Genomic DNA, 21,680 nt, shown 5'->3' with positions numbered 1-21,680 from the left:
TCCAGCAAATGGAAGCACTTTGTCATTTGGTTTAATGGCAAAGGCATCAATCCTATTGAATGCACATCAACACATACTGTCCTGTACCTAACTCGCCTGTTCGATTCAGGCCTGGTTTTCAATTCCCTGAAAGTCCACTTAGCTGTGCTTTCATCATGCACCACGTCCCAGAGAAAGGTTTAATGGTGGAAGATTCCAGTAATTAAAGCGTTTATGGAAGGAGTAAAAAGACTTCAACCTCCTATTTCCAACTGAGCTCCCGGACCTGAACATTGTACTTACCAGACTAATGGGGCCTCTCTTTGAACCAATGCACAAGGCTAGCCTTAAAGCGCTCACCTACAAGACCGCCTTCTTGGTGGCAATCACATCAATAAGGAGTTAATCAACTGCAAGCCCTTTCAGTTCAAGGCCAATTTGTCACAATTCACAAGGATAAAGTGGTTCTGCGCACTCACCCGCGATTTGCGCCTACATTTATTTCAAAGTTCCATGTGAACCAGTCCATAGAACTGTCCACCTTTTTCTAGAACCCCACTAACATGGCAGGAAAAAGCTTCCATACACTAGGGGTGAGGAGAGCAGTGATCTATTACCTGGAAAAGACAAAACCACTAAGAAAGACAAACCAGTTTTTCATTTCTTTGGCAGCTGATGGAGAAAGGGACCCAGTCTCTAAATCAGCTATTTCAAAGTGGATTGTAAACTGTATCACACTGTGCTACTCTTGCCAAGAGAGAGCTGCCCTTTATGCCTAGAACACTCTACTCGGGGCACTGGGACTACCATAGCATTCATTGCAAATGTTCCTCTTGAGTCAATTTGCAAAGCAGCAACCTGGACTTCTTTACACACCTTTACACAACACTATTGCCTGGGTACAAACTCTAGGTGGGACAAGCAGTGCTTACACATCTCTTTACTACTGTTCCTTCAAACATCCCACCACCATCTCTGGGTACTAATGTATAGTCTCTGCAGATTAACAACCATCAGAAGACCTGCATTACTCACCGTAATGGCATTTCTGATGATTGTATCTACTTAGATTCACATGTGCCCATCCTTCCTCCCCTCTTGGAGTAGAAGGAACATAGACATCTTACACCTTCTCTCTTCTGTACTCACAGGACCATAAGGCTCCCTCACGGCAGAAAAATCACAATCGGAGGGACCTCAACGCAGGAGGGAATTTGGGTACACTACAAGTCTCGATCCCCGAAAGAAAGATGCAGTACTCTGCGATTACCACTAGATGTCAGACTATATGCACAGCATGTGAATCTAAGCAGAAACAATCATCAGAAATGCGAATACGGTGAGTAATGCAAGTCATAACATATACCTTATCTAACTATTAGATTAAGGTCTAGTTTATAATGTACTCAAAGTACATTTAGCAGCTTCTACCACTTCACAATTAAATATATCATGGTGGGAGATAGTAGTAGTTAAAGCCTTCATGGAAGGAGTCAAACGTATCTATTCCCCAGTCTCGCCCTCCCAGAGGGTGGGATTTAAACAGTGTTTTCACAGCTTATGGGACCACCGTTTGAACAATTGCATAAATTCCCACAGGAACACTTATAAAGTGGATTTCCTTATCGCTATGACATAATTCAGACGAATCGGCGAATTACAGGCTTCATCAGTAAATGATGCCCATATATCTCCACCTCCCTACACCTACCTATATACCAACTCCGTGAACACTTTTTTTTATAGTCTTCCCACCCCCAGTGACACCCCTGCCTCCCACCCCCACCTACCCTGAGGTCTGAATCCCTGTCCCCTCTGCCCACACCCCGTCTCTCCCACACATCCACCCTCCTACACAACCCCCACTGAACCTGACTTGACTTATGCGCCACCTGCGCACCTCACTGCCTAAATACACCACCTACTTGCAAACTCCCACCAATCAACGCCCTCGATCAACCGGCATTCCCCCCACCTATTTCCTACCCTCATTTTTCACTAAATGTAACATCACAGCAACCTGTCCAACACCCACCACAACCTCACGCCCAAGACCCACCAACATCAGAAACCAACTTTTGGGGTCTCCGTTCAAGATACCCTGGCACTGTAAACCAGGCCCTACCTAACTCATCCAAGGTAATGGACCCGCCTACAAACGCATCCAAGCCAGCCTCACCCACACCAGTTATGACACACCCTAACCCTGCCATACCTGAACCACCTAACACCGCCCCAACTATAACCCAGACCCCCCACAACTTGCAATGTGCCCTGATTAACGCTAGATCCATCCCTGCACATGCCACTGAAATCCACAAACTCTTAATCAACTGGGACCTTGATATCCTAGCTATTACCGAGACATGGCTTCGTAGCACCGCAGGGCCTGCTCTCACCCTTGACATCCCACAGGGCTACTTCATCAGTGTTGGGGAGAATTCTCTGTTTAGGCTGAATTTCCTAACCTAGTGAGTCCCCCAGCAGCTTTGCTGGATTTTTGGGGTTTATTTTTTTCTCCTGCCAAGAGTGAGACTCTTTTACACTCACTCTTGGACATGATTTGAGTGTGTTCCTTTGACTCTAGATGTGTTTAATGGGCTATGGGGTCTTTTACTCCATAGGGCTTCATGTGTTTTTGTGATGTGTTACACAGCACCCTCAGTGCAGTAACACAGGGGTGTCATAGTGACTCCCCAGTATAGACTCCATACCCTGGGACTGACTACTGTCTCCCAGGGTCTGTAAAGTCACCATTGACTTTACTAGTCTTAAATTCTGAACAGAACCAGTACAAACCATCATATTGTGGACGTACTGGCTGGGGCAATTCGATTGCCCCGGGGTGTTAGTCGAGGGGGCACGTCTCCGTCCCCCCTGATCCAGTTTTGGCTGGTGGCAGTGGATACTACTTTTTATATTCAACCGCGAATATTTCTCTATGGGATTTTCCCATTGTTCGAGGCTACTATCTTTATTTAATTACGATAGCCTCGAACATACCGCCGGTTTATTTAATATTTCTCTGGTTGGTGTTTTTTGCCGAAACTCGGTTCTAAAATGGCGTTTGTGTTCTCTTCTGTGACTCCAACCCAAGTCGAGCCCTTTGTTCCACTTTTTGGCGGGCTTCTCCACAGAAGCCCTCCAAAGTGGTGCCACTCTGTCTGGGGTACTTAGGAGGGGTGGAGGGGGATTTAGGCACCCTGGACTGAGTTGCCTAGGCAACTCAAGTCGCACTCCGTCCTGATTGGCCCAAGTGGTGAGCCGGCCGGCTCATCACTTAGCATGTTTGAGTGACAGCTAGGCTGAATGGTTTTCTGCATAAAAGCAGGGCTTTGGGGACTGGAACTTCAGTAGTCGCAACAGGACCTAAGAATCCGACGAGGGAGAAGCTGAGCCGACCTGCCACGATGACACCACCGGTGGAGCCCTGCTGGACCATCTCACCACTTTTCCCAACGACAGAGGAGATCTCCCGCCGGAGAGTCTTCTTCCTTTGACTGGTGGGGATAACCAGTTTCACCGTCTTTTCGCCTTCCCGACACATCTCGTGGCCGCCTTGCCTGTGCCAAGCACCCCGGCAACCCGGATACCACGTTTTACCACGACCGCAAATTAAAGGGTAATACCTTTAACCGGAAAACTCTGCGGCTGGTTTCTTCCCTGGCAGTGCAACGACCTTCATCTTTCCTCCAAGTCGAGATCTTCTCTTCCCCTGGACGAGACTTGCACCCACTGCCAGGAACAACTGCCACCGCTGGAGGATCCTTCCCACTTAAGGTACCGTGTCCCGCCCGGCTTCCCTTGCCACTGACTGTACAGGGTAGATTTAGCCCCCGGCCTTCGAACCTGAGTTAGCCTGGGACACCCTGGCTAAACTTTTCTGAGCCTCTCTACTCTTTTCGAACCCTCTGCATGACTTTCTAAGCCTAGGGTAACTGTGATCTTGGGCGCATTTGTGCTCTGCTCTCTCTAAGAGTGGGCCCAGCCTATGGACTTTGGCTCACAAGTGACTTTTGCTCTTCTGCCTTGCTAATGGTGTTCCTAAAGCTTAGACTGGTGTACCTTCCCATATTCTGTCTTTTTCCCTCTCTTCTTCATGAACTTGTTGGAGTGCCATCTATAGTTAAGCACTCACCTCTGTATGAAAATAAGTGGTGTTAACTAAGACTTATCTGATAAGGAACAAGGGTGGTATATATTATAATAGTAACTGTGTTTAGAGTATTTTACGATAAGAGTGCTGGAGTGTTTCAAACAGTGTTTTTAAATACATAATTATATACTTTGATACCAAAGCTCTGGTCAGTGTTTGCTTGTATTATTGTGTCTGAGTGCCTATTGTGTATACTTTGCATACTGCCTAACTCTTCTTGAGAGAAGTCTGACTGCTCAGCCACAGCTACCAGGTAAATCTGGGTGGTACAGACTGCTACCAAGTGGGTTTACTGCTAACACCTGTAGTCCTAAATCTTTTGCAGTGTTCCGAAAGGGAGCTGCACAGGTTTCTGCCTAACAATCGGGCAAGACCGACTCACCACCGGAGGTGTTGTAGCACTCATGAAAGATTACCTAGAAGCCAGACATATCCCATCTAACTTGGGTGACAAAGATTCCTTTGCAATAAAAATCTCCCTCTCCCCAAACTCCACCATTACCATCAACCTGGTCTACCGCCCACCTGGCCCACTATTGGAGTTCCAGGAGAACCTCTCGCACCTCCAACAGAAAACCTAAAAATCACCTCTAAAAGCATCCTTCTAGGTAATCTCAACCCTGGATTCAACGACAAAAAGGACAAACCAGCCAAATCTCACACTAGCCCTACAGGAACTAGGCTTTGACCAAAAAATTATCTCGCCCACACATAACAAAGGGCGCATCTTCGACTGGATAGCCGACCACAATAGTGAGGTCGACATCAGCTCCATCACCTCCACCCCCTAGTCAGACCATCACTGCATTCATTTCCTCATCCCGATTTCTACCACTAAGGCCAAAAAGCCTAACCCCCCTTAGCCATGGCAAGAAGTGCAAAAATCCTTACGAAAGATAAGATCATACCACACCTCAGCACCCTCACGACAGATCTCGAGTCCTCGACCCATCAGTGCTAGAAGATATTTACAAACGCACCATAAGCTCCGCAATAGATGATATTGCCCCTCTACAGAACAAAAAAGCCAAAATAGTGGAACATTCCAACACCTGGTTCTCCACTGAAGTAAAAGAGCTCCGCTCTCAGAAACGAAAAGCACTTAACATCTGGCAAAAGTTACCCTCCCCAGCCATGCGATCCTCCTACAAAAAAATTACCTCAATACAAAAAAGCTATAATTACAGCCAAATCAGCGTCCTATAGTGAAAGAATTACAAATACCAGCTCCGAATCCAAACAACTCTTCGCCATTTTCAAAGAACTTACCAAACCAGCTACCAAATCTCAAGATATCGTCAACGACCAAACCTGGTGTAACACAATACAATCTTCTCTATTAAATAAAATCAAACTCTTACAAGAAAAAAATCAAGAAACATCACAAGAACCTGTCACAGGACGCTAAACTAACCACTAGCACAGACCACATGATCACCTCCGGCGCATTGCCCCTGACCTCCAAAGCCCCCATAACGCCGTTCAAATTCAGGGAAGTAACTGAACGCAAAGTTGAGATAATGAATAGGATTAAACCCTCCAACTGCAAAGGAGATCCCTACCCAGCTAGATTAATTAAAGACTGCACAGAAACACTCGCCCCATTTCTCAAGTCCTTCATTAACGCCTCCTTCAACTCCAACTTGGTTCCAGACAGTCTAAAAGAAACCTGGGTACGCCCCCTTCTAAAAAAACTACTCTGGACCCAGAAATTGCTAATAACCACTGTGCCGTTCTTGCTCAAGATCCTGGACAAAGTTGCCGACACGCAAATTCAGGAATATCTCGAAGTTAACCACAGCTTAGGCAAAAGACAGTCCAACTTCCGACCGGGACACGGGACTGAGTCAGCCCTACTCAATCTAAAAATACAACTCGGGACATCATGGACGAAGGCAGACTGGCACTTCTCTTCCTTCTGGATCTGTCTTCTGCCTTTGACCTTGTCAACCATGATATGCTAGGCATACACCTAAAAAATGAAGCGCAGTTCTCCCCAGAAGCACTCGCCTGGGTGGGCTCCTTTCTAAACGGAAGACTCATGAAAGTCTTCTCAGACACAGCATCTGCTTCCCCCACTACTATCCACTGCGGCGTCACTCAGGGCTCATGCGCCGCCCCCACACTCTACAATATATTCACCCTCCCTCTCCAATGATCTCGACTGTCCCAACATAGTGTACACCAACTACGCTGACGACACGCAGGTACTACTCCCACTAACTGGGACCTATGAAGAAGATGCAGCAGCCCGAACCAAAATCTACACAGCCAACCAGACCTGGATGGCTGCCAATGGCCTCTGCCTAAACGGGGACAAAACGGAGATCCTCCTATTAGGTACCAGCGAAACTCTCAAACTCCCACCGCAATATAAAACCTTCAACATTGACAACTCCACCATCACAGTCTCTACGACTGTCAAAACCTTAGGTGTCTACCTAGGCGCCTCTCTATCCATGTCCCGCCAAGTCAATGCCATAGCCTCCTCTGCCGCACTCACCACCAAGGTGATCAAAGCAGTCAAGCCCTTTCTCTCCACTAAAACTGCCTATCCATCGCAAGAGCCACAGTATGCACCAAATTGGATTACTGCAATGCACTATTCCTAGGCACCTCTGCAAAAAATCTAAAAAAAAAACTCCAAGTTATGCAAAATAACGCACTCTGGGCAGCGTTGACCATCCCCAAAAGGAACATCTCCCAAGCTAGGAAAGAAGCCGATTGGCTACCGGTAAAGGAATGTATACTCTTTAAATCTATGGCCATCACACATAGGTGCCTCTCATCAGATGCCCCACCCTACCTTTTGAAAGAATCACCCTCAATTCCTCCAACAGACCTACCAGATCCCACCTCTCCAATCGGATCGATGTGCCCACTTTCAAAAGAACCAAAGCGGGAGGGTCCAGTTTCCAACACCTCGGACCTAAAAATTGGAATGCCTTGCCAACCACACTAAGGAATGAAAAATCATATACCACCTTCCGCAAAACCCTAAAAAGCCTACTGTTCTGTTAAATTTACACAACTAGCCTGCATAGTCATGCTATTGCACTGTAACCATAGCAAAAGAATAATACACGCTTCTTTCTGTGCCATCATTTGATTCCTGTCTTTGCTACTTTATTCAATACTGTATATACTACTGTATTCGACTATATTTATAATACCTATGTAAGTCAAGCACGCAGTAACAGCACCAGGATGCCCCAGGGCCGCTTGTACGCTTTATAAATGTAAATAAATAAAATTAAAATAAAATAAATCATTTGTAATTATACATAAAACTAAAGTTGTTTTGAGAAAACATCAGAGATTTTCACCATACTTCATCTCAAAGTTCCATGTCAATCGATGGAATTGCCAGCTTTCTTCCAAAATCCACAAAGTAGAGTAGAGAAAGCTTTACACGCTTGATGTTCGTAGAGCTGTAAAGTACTATCTAGACCAGAGTAAAGCAATAAGAAATGGATATTTTTCGTATCAATAACAGGGAGGTAAGTAGATCAAGTCACTAAAGCAACTATTGCAAGGTGGATTGTCAAATGTATTAAAATGTGCTGCTCTATAGCAAACCACACTTATGTTTACCCCTTGAGCACATTCTACCAAGAGTACAGGAGCTACGTTGACTTTCTTTGCTCATGATCCTATGGAAGCTATTTGCATGGCAACTACCTGGAGGTGTCTGCACCCTTTCTCATCCCTTATTTGGTGACACACAATCAAAAACTGATCCTTAGGTAGGACCGCAATCTTAAAGAGCTTAGTTTACATCTCATTCAGCTCACCACCTGCCTTCTCAGAATACTACTTGCTAGTCTATGCAAAGCATGTAATTCTAAGCCGATTCACAAGCGCCAGAAGGCAAATACTTCCAGTAATCGTCTTTCTGTGGCTTGTCTGCTTATAATCTCATGCACCCACCCATCCTCCCTGCAAGAAGAAAAATAAATCCAAATATAGTTCACATACCATGTCAGAAACAATCTTAGGACGTTGAAGCATGAAGTATCATAGGTACCCATGCATGTCAGACAGAGCTAGTGTTAGTAACACTCTGTACTAACCTTTCGATGGCGACATATGCGTAACATGTAAATCTAAGCAGATACAAGACACAGAGACCATTACTGGTACTTTTTTTTTATATTATAATGCGGCGGTCGCCACACTGTAGTATTGAGGTACATAGGGAATAAAGACTTGCTCAATCAATGGCTTAAAAACATCATGTTGAATGAATTCCCCTCCTGTTTCAGCATTGCATCAATATATTTTGTTCTTTAATATTCACAGGTTTTCAGTTTTCACTCTTAGCATTTTTAAGCATTTTTAATTGTGCATTAAGATATTGATATTAAAAAGTATCTGGCCAGGAAGCATGGTTTTCTTTGAACTAATGCAAGAATTTCTTTTGTCCCCCACAGACTGGACATTTGGCAATGGAAACATTACTTTCGCTAACCTCCAAACGAGCTGGTGACTGGTTCAAAGAAGAGCTGAGACTTTTAGGTGGCCTTGATCATATTGTAGATAAAGGTATGCTTAGTATAATTAAAGTTGTTAAATGCATTTTATTTTTCATTAAATTGCAGCACTGTAATAATGAAATGTGATCTCATATAGCGCCCTTCTGCTAATTAAGTTGACCTCTCTGTGCATGGCTCTGTAAGAAAGGCGGGCAGGGTGTTAGTCAGCAGGAAGGCAAATGCAGAAACCTTTTGTTTTTTGATGGGTGCTACCTGTATGCCGATATGAACATCTCGATTTGTGGTTGGTACCCACCGGGGAGTGGGTTAGCCATATGGGCAGCCCCCATATTGTGGAGTGCAAATATCGACATGTCTGTTGATAGAAGATGGATAAGATCAGAATCTGTTCAATAAACTATTGGCCGAGCAGGCCATCTTCAGAAATATGGGGGAGGCGTAAGGATGCAAGTTTTTAGTCTTGGGGAGTTAGTGGAGGAATTGGAAAGTGGGAGGGTGTTTTCACTTCTTGGCCTTGTAGTTTTCACTAAGATTAAGGTGCCGACCTGTGTTACGCAGTAGAGGTTCCATGAATAAAATTGGTTTCCCTCAGATGGTACAGATGGTATTGCCAAGTTTTCAAAATTGCTTGTCGTAATTTAGACCAAGTTTCTTGTGCTAAGATATGCACAGACTAAACTGTTCATTTCTTTCAAAGTGGTTGGTTGAAAATCCAAGTCTTGAAAGTCAGGTGATTCCCTTCCAGGCTGAGAGGTGTGGGTAGGGTGTTCCACAGTTGTGGCCAGAACTGAAAGGAGTCTAGTGTTGAAAATTAACTTCTGAAGGCGGAATGCCCCTCCTCCCTCTTCTGTGGTTTAAACGATGGGCTATGCGCAAGGTTTTGAAATTAACGGTTATTTTTGATGGGTTCTCAGTGCAGAGGATGCAATGCTGGCACAACCTGTTCAAATAGCTTCATTCTGAGAAGTAGTCATGTCGCTGCAGTTTGAACTTTTGTTTTCTCATTGGATAATCTGAGAGTCCGAGATGGAGGATGTTTGGATAGTGTTAGAGAAATTATGACTGTAGCCCTATGGGTGAATGCTAAGTAAGGTGAGATGCGGCGTAGCATGTAAAGCTCGGAGAAACCGCTTCTGACTATGACGTTGACTAGTGGATCAAGAGTCAAGCTGTTGTCCATTGTCCTTCCAAGATTCGTTGCTCTGGTTGACCGGTTTGGGCAATGGCCCGTTTCGTCAAACCAAGGGATTGTTGTGTGAAATTAGAACCCGTTTGATTACAGAGAACAGCTCTGTTTTGCTAGGGTTGAGTTTTAGTCTGTCTGCTGTCATCCATGTGTCCACCTGTGCAAGCCAGTTTTTAATGTCTGGGACATTTGGTGATGGGTGGTTCACACATTTGTAGATTTGTGTCATCCACATAGTTGTGGCAGGAGGTGCTATATTTATTGGTGAAGTCCAGTAGGGATGTCATGTAGATGTTGAAATGTAGAGATGGGTGTGTGGATCCTTTGGATACTCTGCAGGTAAGTGGTGAGGCCGGTATTTCTCGAGCATGGGGTTTGGCATGGATTCACATGCTCATGAATATTCCCCGTCAGGCTGGGAATCCTCGGTAAAGAAAAAATCAATTTCACTTCTGGACGGTCTTTCTCCGAACAACCATCACTGGCCTCTGGTTCCTACTGCCCCCAGCCAATGACTGCCCTATACCTAAGCGCCTTCTCTGGCAGCCATCTTCAAATTTTTGCGGCACGTTCAAATGTTGGGAGTCGTCGTGCTATAGCTCTCAAGCTTTTCCTGCGTTTGCAATTTTTCTTAGTTTGCTCAAATTTTTCGGACAATCGAGCCTCAAGTCTCCATCGATCCATCATCTGACTAATGGAGAAGGGTGATTTTTCGTCTAGTTCCCTTCTTGGGGGATTCCAGAAGATTCTTGGAGACCTACGCTACGTGGACATGGCTGAAGATAGAGGAGACTCCATGCCCCTGTTTAGGATTTGCCCTGTATACGGCCTACGGAACATTTTCCTGGACGATGGGCACTCCCTGTGCCTCTACTGCCTGCATACCGACCAGATGCACGTGGAGGAGACCTGTGCGTTCAGCAAGCATATGGTGCCCCACACCATGAAGGACCGTCGCAAGCGGCTTAACAAGTGGCTCCAGTCAGGCGAGCCCCGGTCACCTAGCTGCAAGAAGAAATCCGAGCGGTGGTCTAAGATCTTTGAGGGCGCTCCGGCGACGGGCCCCAACAAAAGGCAAAGTACCGCAAACCCATGGGCACCGGGAGCGCCGTTGCAGCAGGCTCCTCGGCGGCCAGGGCAGGCGCAGCATCTCCGGCACCCTTGACCACGAGCCAATGGTCCCTCTCGGTGAACAAGAGGAAGTCAGAGCACCCGGGTAAACTTCTGAAGAAGTCCCAGTCAGCTCAGACAGAGAAGGTCAAAGGGGAGCCTGGCGCGACCAAGGTCGTGAAGGCCCCTGGCGCGACCAAGGTCGTGAAGGCCCCTGGCGCGACCAAGGTCGTGAAGGCCCCTGGCGCGACCAAGGTCGTGAAGGCCCCTGGCGCGACCAAGGTCGTGAAGGTCCAGGTTCACCCGGCGAAAACCTCCATTGAAGGAGTGGTGGCGTCCCTGGCGAAGGCCGTTGATTCAGGTTCACAGAAAACGGCCTCCAGATTGAGAGTTTCCCTGCCGGCCAGGAGGGAATAGTCTTTTCTGCCCGTAGAGAAGACACTGGTGAAGACTATGCCGGTCATGTCCCAGAGACATTCTCCCCTGAGAAGAAGGGGGGAGGGGGAGTGGCATGGTAGTCCTGCAAGCCACTGAGGAGCTTGCTGTTCTTAAGATCATTTTGGATGAAAAGTTCGAGGCCAGGTCCTATGGGAGGCACTCCGACAAGGCAGATGTGGAGAGTGGCGAAGACACTGACGAGTAGGAGCCGAGCAGTCAGGAGCCGGAGGACACTATGCCGCTGCAGCCACCGCAGCAGCAACCACCGCTTCCGGAGGGCATTTTGTTGGACATACTTCAGGCTTTGCACACCCTGTGCTCAGAGATTCGGACAAGGATGCCCCTGTTGCTGGAAGGGAGACCCTGCGGCACCTGGGCCGTCGGGAGAAACCCCGCACAAGAAGAGTTCACCCTTCATCTCCTTACCATCCATCGCCTCCCTCCCCTCCACCGAGTAACGAGACTTAACCGGATATGGCAACGACGGCAGGGTGGATCTCCTATCCCCGCCGCCAAGAGCCTCCCTGCCCGACTAGATTGGTCGTTTCACGCCATGATCTCGAGGTCCTCGGAGTTGGTCCAACTGGCTCACGAGGAGGAGGGCTTCCTGTAACAGCGCAGGGAAGCTAAGAGGAAGACCGTGCTGTCTATCCCGCTGTTGAACGACATTTGGGACAATGGACTGTCCCTCATGAAGAACCCGTCCTCTGCCCCGGTGAAGTGACCGGTACGAGAAAAAGTACAGGGTGCCAGACTCTGCACCCAAGTGCTTGATCACAGCCTTCCCCGGTTTCAGCGGCGGCTAGGAAGAAGTCTGCGGGTTTGTCTGTGTCGATGTCCTCTGCCCCCCCCCCGGACAGCGAGAGAAAGAAGCTGGACTCCATGGGACGAGTCATCTCGTCGGCAGCAACGACCATCAAGGTGGCCAAAGTTCTCGCCATTGTGGCTCATTGCGACGGGAGCTCTGGTTCAAGATCCCTCCCTCCCTTCCTGGACTTCGTCCCCAACCACAAGAGAGCGGAAGCGCTGGAGATTCTGCAGGAAGGCGAGGTGGCATCGGACCATGCCATCACAGTGGCCACGGATATCGCGACATGGGGTTCCGTCAGATGGGCAACAGTTTGCCTTCGGCGGTGGGGTTGGCTGAAGGCCACTAACTTCCGCCAGGATGTGCAGTCGAGGGTGTTGGACATGCCCTTCGACAGGGATAACTTGTTTGGCAAGACTGTGGCCGAGTCTCTTCAGGCCCTCAAGGCGGATACCGAGATGGCACGCAATTTGGGCACGCTTCAGCAGCAACGGCCATCCTTTCGGACCTCTGGAGGAAAGTCCCAGGGTTCCTCCAAAGGCTTCGGTGGCTTTGTGTCATCCTACCGTCAACCGTCCCGCTCTTTGACCCAGGAGGCCTACAGGGGCCGCAGCAACCCTGGAGGACGGCTGTTGTCACCAAGGTCCCCAAGGCGGCTCCTCCACGGCGAAGCCGGACTGAACCGGCCAGGATGCCGGCCCACCTCCCCCAAGCACCCCGGTGGGAGGCCGGCTGGCGCACTTAGTCGGCGTGTGGAAGACCATCTCCACTGACCGTTGGGTGCTGGATGCGCTGGCCCACGGACACACTCTGGAATTACAACTGAAGTGCCTTCGTAGGCCACCCGTGGCCAGACAGGAAAACCACATCCCTCAGCTTCTTCTGGAGGTGCAGGTCATGCTGAGGAAGGGCGCGATAGAACTCGTCCCTAAGAGCCTCCCGAGTGTACTCTCAGTACTTCCTCGTCAAGAAGAAGACTGGCGGTTGGATGCCCATCCTGGACCTCCTCCTCTTGAACAAGTACATCAGATCCCAGATGTTCTGGATGGTCACCCTTCAGCACGTGCTAGGACAGCTGAAAGAAGGGGATTTCCTGTCGTCGTTGGACTTGGAGGATGCTTACTTTCACATCCCCATCCACAAGTGACACCGCAAGTTCCTGCGCTTTGTGGTTCAAGGGCAGCAGTATCAGTTCAAGGCCCTTCACTTCGGACTAAAGACAGCGTCAAGGGTCTTCAAGTGCCTGGCGCCAGTGGCGGCGCAACTGCATCTACGAAGGATCCATGTTTACCCCTCCTGGACGACTGGCTCATCCCTGGAAGGAACGGCGCGCACGCTGGAGGTCCCCACGCAAGAGGCCTGTGGCTGCCAAGCAGAAGTCTTACGTATCAACATTCTGGAGCTACTGGCAGTGTTTTGGGTCCTCAAGTCTTTCCTTCTGTCCTTAAGGGGCAAGGTGGTGCGAGTCTTCACGGACAACACCACAATGATGTTCTACATCTGGAAGCAAGGGGGCACCAGATCCCCAGCATTCTCCAGAGAGGCACAGGACCTATGGCATTCCTCGTCCCATTTCATCTGGCGGGAGTGAAGAACATCATTGCTGACTCCCTCAGCAGGCAGCTGCGCTCGTGCCACGAGTGGGAGCTTTGGCAGGATCAAGTGGATCTTCTTTTCCGACGATGGTGCAATGCCAACATCTATCTGTTTGCAACGGTGATGAACACCAAGTGCCGGAGGTTCGCCAGCAGGTTTCCCAAGCCGGGGAGCATGGGGGTGTGTGTTCTCTTTCCCCTGGGACGGCCTGTTTCTCTATGCGTTCCCTCCGTTGCTGTTGCTTATGCGACTCATCAATCAACTCAGACGGTCCCAGTGCAGGATGATCCTCGCACCGGCGTGGCTGAGACAAATATGGTATCCGGACCTTCTGGACTTGTCAGCGTCCCGTCCAGTCAAACTTCCGGGGTCACTGAACTTGCAGGCCTGGCTCCTGCAGCACTACAGTTTGGAGGATATGAGATCCCAGCGGACTGCAAGGAGGTACTTGCCAGGGCTTAGTCTACACTAAAATGCTACGGACATAAGTGGAAGAGGTTCAACGTCTGGTGCTGTGTACAGAAGATAAACCCTCTACGGATTACGGCTTGGCAGGTGCTGCCATACTTGCTGTTGCTGGCCAAAGCAGGACTGGCGCACGCTTCTATCAAGATTTATCTGGCGACTATCTCCTGCTACACCAGAACTCCGGGGCGGTCGTCGCTGTGGCTGCACTGCCTGGTCAAGGAAGGCTCCGGCCCCGGCGTGGGACCTCAACGTGGTGCTGACTAGGCTCATGGGTCCTCCGTTTGAGCCTATGCATTAGGTGCCACTGAAATTCTTATCGTGGAATACCGCGTTTCTTGTGGCCATCACCTCTGCACGAGTGGGAGAGATCAACCTCTGTACTTAACTTTTCACGAACCGAGGGTAGTGTTACGGACGCACCCCTCCTTCATGCCCCTGCGGCTCTTCTCTTGGTCCTACTGCCACTTTACATGCTAGCAAATCTGAAGATGGCTTCGAGAGGAGGGGCTTAGGTAGAGGGCAGTCATTGGCTGGGGGCAGTATGACCCAGAGGCCAGTGATTGGTTGTTAGGAGAAAGACAGTTCAGAAGTAAAACTGAAACTGTTTTTTTTTCTTTACCGACGATTTCCAGGTAAGTCACTTGTTCCTTGGAGTGAATTCTGAACCAGTATTTTAAAGTGTATTTGATTTGCTACATATATTACCCTTTTTAAAGAATGCTTATTTAAGCATGGCCGTTTAAATAATTATTTTAACTAAAAACCTAGAGTGTTAGTGTTACTTGCTACTTGTATTGGTGGATTTCATTGCTACAGCTCACATTTGCCCCATTGGAATAAGTCTGGCTGCTCAGTCACACTACCAACTTGTGCAGTACAGACCTATACCAATAGCTGGATTACCCAATACCAAGAGGACAAGAGTTTTGTAGGTTTTCCCCCAGGGTTATTGCATCAATTCTTGCCTAACAACGCCAGAGTTCAAATTAAGTCTGTCTGCGTCCAAAATCATGTCCTTGCCTCAACTAAAGCTCAACAATGTGTAGTGATGTCAATTATAAGAGAAATGGTGATCAACACAAAGTTCTGAGCCTCTTCCAGCTCTTAGCTTCCTCTTCAGTTCCCCTTCCCCAAGTTCAAGAAAGTTGCACAAAAGTCTAAAGATTATCTTGCTCAAGTTCAAACAGATTCATACAATCCTCTGGGTTCTCTTCCCCAAGTTCAAAGTAACACAGTTCAAACGAAAAGGTTCTCGAGGTCCTGTCCTCAAGACAGCATTTGCAGTTCATCAAGTCTCAGGGTTCCCTTCCCCAAGTCTTCAGCCTAGCAACCAATATTTGTTGCAGCCTTTCAAAGTTCAACTTTACTCCAGGTCAACCTGAACCTCCTGGTTTGCTTCACCAGCTCACTTTGTGCTCCTTCTAGGTTTGTTTAACAATATCTTTGGCTTTCCAATAAAGGGCTAGCTATTCTAGGCACAGTTGTCGGACTGCATGGTCCACCCATCACAGGTTGCACAACCATGACCACTAGGCTCTTAAGCCCACACAGTCTCTTCTGCATTCGCCCCTGTGTACAGATTCTCATGCTTTCAGTTCCTCATTGTGGGCCTCTGTTAGGCAAGATTGTTTGCAGTACCCTTTGGGAGAGTAGAGCAACCTTGTCCTGGTAATAGGGAACCCAACCTTTGGTAGAAGTCTGTACTACACAGGTTGGTAGTGTGGCTGAGCAGCCAGGCTCATCTCAAGATGGGTCAATGCGAGCTGTAAGGTTGTAACACGGGGTATTACAGTGACAGTTATTCAAATAACCACTTATACTCAAGGTTTCCTTCTACAGAAGGAGCAAAACATGTAACACTTACAGTACACTTACCAACACACTGTTTCTCTGAATCAGATGATGCCCATTGGGGATGGCACACACACTTCCTACACCCTCAGGTGACTTAAATAGCTAACACACTGTGGACATTGATTTATCACTGGTACATTTATAGTAATACTGAGTTTGGTGCAAAGGATTAGATATGGGAAAACAAAGGTTAACAAATAATTCATGTACAGGTAAGTACTTTTTGAACCCTCCAATGCAAAGTAAATTAACCCTTTCCTGGGAGAAAGGCAAAAGCACAAAGTCGGAGGTAAGAAGAGCCTCTCAGGGAGCCAGGGCAGCCAATGTTAGCTGAGCAAAGTCTAGTGGAGCTGAAGATCTTCTTTGCAGGTAAGTAAAAGTCTTGCACAATGTTTTTTGGAAAAGTTTGTAGAAATAAGATTCACTTCAGGGGCCACAAGCTGGGAGGCTTGTGAGGGGCAAAGCTGCAAGTAAATCTGCACTGGCAACCAAGACAAGTCTTAACTGAGAACAAGTAAGGTTACACAACAAGAGGTAAGTCCTCTTAGGTTTAAAGTACCTTTGGTTATAAGAAATGGTTCCAGCTGGCTTCTGTTCCTGTGCAGCTCTGCAGATCCTGTTGTTCCTGGGCCTCAGTTGTGGGGAGAAGAGGGAGGATGTCTGAGGATTCCGGCACTACGTTGGGAAGGTCGACGGCAGCAACGGTTAAACTTCAATTCAGCATCACTTCGCGATTTCAGCTCCTTGCGTCTATAGCAAACCGCACCACTGTGGTCTCTCGGCAACCACTCTGGACTTTCGAATGGATTGTGTCCTCCAATGTATTCCACATCTTTGACATGTAATGTCCACAGCTGTTTAAATTACATGTAAAAAATGTGGAATACGTTGGAGGAACATCCAATCGAAAGAACGTTACCAGTTGGTAAGTAACTAGTTCTTCGCCTCTGGGTTCCAGCAATCTGTTGAGGTGGCTCAGGATTGGTCAGTCCTGCTTCAGGGAAGTCCAGAGGTTCTTCCTGGAGTTCGGGTCTGACTTAAAAGCGATGCTTCTCTAGTAGAGGCGAATTCAGAGCTTCTAGTAGAGGTGAATTTGGAGCTTCAGTAGCAGGGCTTCACTGGGCAAACCAACGGTGCAGGAGTTGCAGCAGGCGTCTCTTCCAAGTTCTTCTTCGGGTTCCTTCGTTCAGTGATGCCTCGCCTTTTTGAAGGTTTCTCCCATTCATTCCAGCCTACCAGTCAATCGCACAGCAGGGTGGCTGTCCTTCAAGGACAGCCAGCCGGCAAATCACCTTTGAGTGCATTCCTTTAACAGGGAGGTTCGGGCACCTCCCTCACTTCCTGCCCATGCCAGACACGCTGGAGGCGGCAGAGGTGTGCTTCACTAGTGAATCCCTCCAAAGACCAAACAAAGGGACCAAACCTGGTTTGGTGCACAGAGTAAATCTCAAGGACCTTTCCAAAAAAGAAATGGCGAAAAGACAAGACCGGGGCCATTTTTACAAAATGGGCACCCATGGGTCCCTTACTGCAGCTGCGATTGCAGCCTGCGGTAAAAACGCACAATGGTAGTCAAAATGATAAGTTACTCACCATAGTGACTAACGTACTGTTGGTCCTCTTTCCTCCATACTGCATGGGCGTCCCTTCCAAGGGACGGGAGACTGAAGCTTTTCACCGGAAAAAACCTTCTTCCCCTTTAAATTTAGAGGCGTGCAGGGTTGTGGCCCTGGGAGCATGCACTGCCCTGACTCCGCCCTCTGGCACTACACCTCAGTCTGCATAGACGCGCCGATAATATATCATTGCCTAATGACACCATTTTTATTAAGTGGGAGGATGGTGGGACGTATGGTGGAAAGGAGACAATGGAATAGGAGTATGTTAGTCACTATGGTGAGTAACTCATAATTACTCTTATGTCCCGTCCCCTTTTCTCCATACTGCATGGGCAATTACAACTGAGGGTAGCCGCAGGGTGGAGAGGAGACCCTCCTTAAGCAAACGGGTTTCTAAGAACCGCCTTTCCGAGAGCTGCGTCTGATCTAGAATTGGCAGCCAGACAGTAGTACTTGCAGAAAGCCGAAGCGGTGGCCCATGTGGCTGCCCTGCTTATGACTTGCCAGGGGACATGCTGCTAGAAAGCGATGGCCGTTGCCTTAGCTCTGACCTTATGGGCGTGCATGTTGGCCATCAGTGGCTTGTGCTGTCTCTCTTTGATGGCCGAGACCATCCAACAGGCAATGGAGGCCTTGGAGGTCTGATACCCCGGTCTTGATCCGCCATAGGTGACAAAGTGTGTCCGATTTGCGGAAGCCCTTGGTCCTGTCCAGGTAGAATTTCAGAGCACGCCTGACATCAGGACAGTGCAGCCCTCTGCCTCGTCTTTGGGCTCAGCAAAAAACGTAGGTAGCTGTTAGACAGAATTGCATGCAGTACCCTCTGGGACCAACACATACAATTAGGACTACAGGTGTAAGCAAAACCAACCTTTGGTATACGTCTTACTACACAGTTTGTGATAGCGAGATGAATGTGACAAGTACAAGATGTTACACAGAGGCCTTTCAATCACAGTGGCTCAAGTAGACACTTACACTCAAGGTTTCTTGGTAAAAAACGTATTCATTTGTGACACAAACATTTAGAAAACGTTCACTAGGAGGCAACTTATTATACACAAACACACTTCAATACCAAACCAATAAGTTTGAGTAAATGAGGCTCCCCTGAAATAGGAGCAAAATGGCATTTCAGTTACTTTCAATGGGAGTAAAAAGGCATCAGTTAGCAGTATAGATCACACATACTTTATTAGGCAGTGCAAATAGTTTTAGTTCACTAGAGGACTCTGTTCAGTTCAGTAGACCTAGGCCAAAGTCAGTTGGTTAGTGTCTTGTATAGGAAAGAGCAGTTCTTGAAGTAAACGGTAAAGTCTTTGCTCGACCTTGGGTTGAGGAAGGCCCAGGTACTCTGCCATTCCTGGAAGATGTTCGTGAAGGCCTTGGCTGATGATGGCCTGTCAGGGTCCTCCTTATCTGTGTCCGCCTGAGGGTCCGGTTGGTCCTGACCGGAGGAAGGGGATTGGGAGCCGGGGGCTGCGGTGTGGAGACCGGAGGCTGTGGCGGATGCTGTTGTGTAACCGTCTAGACAATTGGTTGGGGGGCCGAAGCGGGCTGTTGGGGCTGAAAAGGGCACAGGGGCGCCTGTAGTGGCACCTGCGGCTCCAGAGCACATACCTGATGGCGTCCATGAGGATGTTCCCCATCCATAGAGATTTTGTGAACCTGAGGAACCGTTCAAAGAACCTGTCATTGCTGGCCGGAGTGGTGGTAGGTGATATTGACAGGGTAGCAAGCGGTTGCTGGAGCCATTGCCTGACCTGCCCATATAGATGTAGCGGGAACCTGACTTGCGTGAAGGAAGGGTAAGCTGTAGGCCACTTACCTGGTTGACACCAGTCCAACCTTGACAAATGTTCCTCCACCTGCTGCCTTCCCTGGAGAGGCGGCTGCCGGATGTCTGGATTTTCTGGCACAGCGGCCATTTTGTCTGGCTGCCTTCCATGTGCCTGCGTCGTGTTGCTCGGCTCACTGGGTCCCGCCAGTACTCTTGAGGGTGGATCATGGGACCTACCCTGTTCCTCAGGCCGAGGCCCGGTAGGCGTTTCGCCCTTGATGGATCTGGCGGTCGAACTGCATATTGGCGCCCCCTCGGTCATGTTGCTGGTACTAGGGCGCGTAGCCCCTCGGATGAAGACCTTGTAAAAGAACCCCTTCCGGTCCCTCAGCACTGTCACCGTTAGGATATACTAACACCTCGGCCGGTAGCTGATTCAGCCTTGGTACTTGTGCTGGTACCAGGACCTGGGCAGTCCCTCCAGCGCGGGTGAGTCCTTGAAGGAGTCTCCCTTGCAGAGTGCACTGGAAAAGAGCGGCTTTACCTTGGGCCTGGATCGATGATGGACGAAGTCCTTTAGAGATGATCTCTGGCAGAGCTCCCTCCACCTGGCTAGTCTGTTCTTCAGAGACCTCGAGGAATGCGTGTTGTACATGGTACAAGCTTGCCAGCCGTGGTCTGGGCCAAGGCACCGTAGGCAGGGGGCGTGGGGGTCTTTAGCCGGGAAGGACCAGTCGCAGGATGGACACCTGCTGAACCCTGTAGAAGTCGACATGCGCCAGGAAGTAGCGTGATGCCTGATAACCAAGTACCTGAATAATAAAAGACAAAAAGACAAAAGAGAAGTATCCATGTTTGGAATTACATGGCCGAAGCCAAACCCAGGAGTGCTGGGGAATTCGGCCCGTTCCTGTCGACGAGAAAAGGGGACTGAGGTCGGGCGCCAGAAGGCTGAGTCAGGGCAGCGCATTCTCCCAGCACCACACCTCACGCGCCTCGAAATTTAAATTGGTGGAAGTTTTTTTCTGGTGAAAAAAGTTCTCTCCTGTCTCTTGGAAAGGAGACACATTCAGTATGGAGGAAAGGCAACAGGACGCAAGAGTAAGTAAACCACTGCCACCAGCTCAGCTCGCTGGGCCCAGCCATTAATTGTAGAAAGGGTTACATAAAAATGTTATATGAGAAACTAGACAAAGGGGATACTAAGTAACCCCTCCAGCACCTTATGGTAAGCTAGTGTGTGCTGGGTCTAGAAAGTTACAAAATGTAAGTAAAGTCAATTTCACTTCACTGTTCATGGAAAAAGTAGTGTCTTCAAGAGAAGGTATTTAAACCTTTGGGAAATACTCTTATGTCCCATCCCCTTTTCTCCATACTGCATGCGGCGTCCCTTCCAAGGCCGACGGGAGACGGAACCTTTTTCGCCCGAAAAAACCTTCTTCCCCTTTAAATTTAGAGGCGCACAGGGGTGCAGCCCAGGGAACATGCGCTGCCCTGACTCCGCCACCACACCCCAGTCCCCTTTTCCGCATTGACAGGAATGGGCCGAATTAACCAGCGCTCCTGGGTTTGGCTTCGTCCATGTAATTCCATGCGCAGATACCTCTGTCTTTTTTTGTCTTTTTATCATTCAGGTACTCAGTCCTCAGGTGTCGCACTCCTCCACAGGGTCAACTTCCACAGGGTTCAGCAGGTGTCCATCCTGCAACAGGCTCTTCCCAACTTCAGACCCCTCTGCCTACGTTGCCTTGGCCCAGACCACGGTTGGCAAGCTTGTACTGCTTGTGGTTCGCTGTCTTCGAAAGCGCTGAAGAACAAACTAGCTAGTTGTAGGGAGCTCTTCCAGAAGTCACCTCCAGAGGACCTCAAGAACTTTGTGAAACAAAGAGACAAGCCCAAGGTAGGGCTGCTATTCTCCATCGCACCCTGCAAAGGAGACTCCTTCCTAAGGACTCTCCCTCGTGGGAGGTACCGGTAAGGTCCTTATACCACCCCGTGCTCCGAGGCTGCTACCGGCCTTCGGGCCGAGAGATCCTTGTATCCTCCCGATGGTAGTGTTGAGGGACCGGAAGGTTCTCATACAGGATTGTCATCCAAGGGGCTCCACCCTTGTTCCGGCAATATGACTGAAGGGCTATGCCCTAGTACCGGCAATACGTCCGACGGGGTGCCTAACCGCAGCTCTACCGA

At 48.7% G+C, this 21,680-nt stretch overlaps 1 protein-coding gene across 1 annotated transcript in view; it reads left to right on the top strand.

Annotated features, from left to right (window-relative positions):
- Positions 1 to 21,680, top strand: part of WAPL (WAPL cohesin release factor) — a 1,736,851-nt gene that overhangs the window by 862,155 nt on the left and 853,016 nt on the right. The window contains exon 10 of the mRNA XM_069610766.1: positions 8,569 to 8,680. Coding sequence (XP_069466867.1) covers positions 8,569 to 8,680 — 112 coding nt within the window. The remainder of the gene's footprint in view (positions 1 to 8,568; positions 8,681 to 21,680) is intronic.

This window comes from Ambystoma mexicanum, chromosome 8, assembly GCF_040938575.1.
Source record: "Ambystoma mexicanum isolate Mex_15411 chromosome 8, UKY_AmexF1_1, whole genome shotgun sequence".
Taxonomy (NCBI): Eukaryota; Metazoa; Chordata; class Amphibia; order Caudata; family Ambystomatidae; genus Ambystoma; species Ambystoma mexicanum.
Note: the sequence above shows the minus strand (reverse complement) of the source record. Positions and strands in the feature narration are given on the sequence as shown.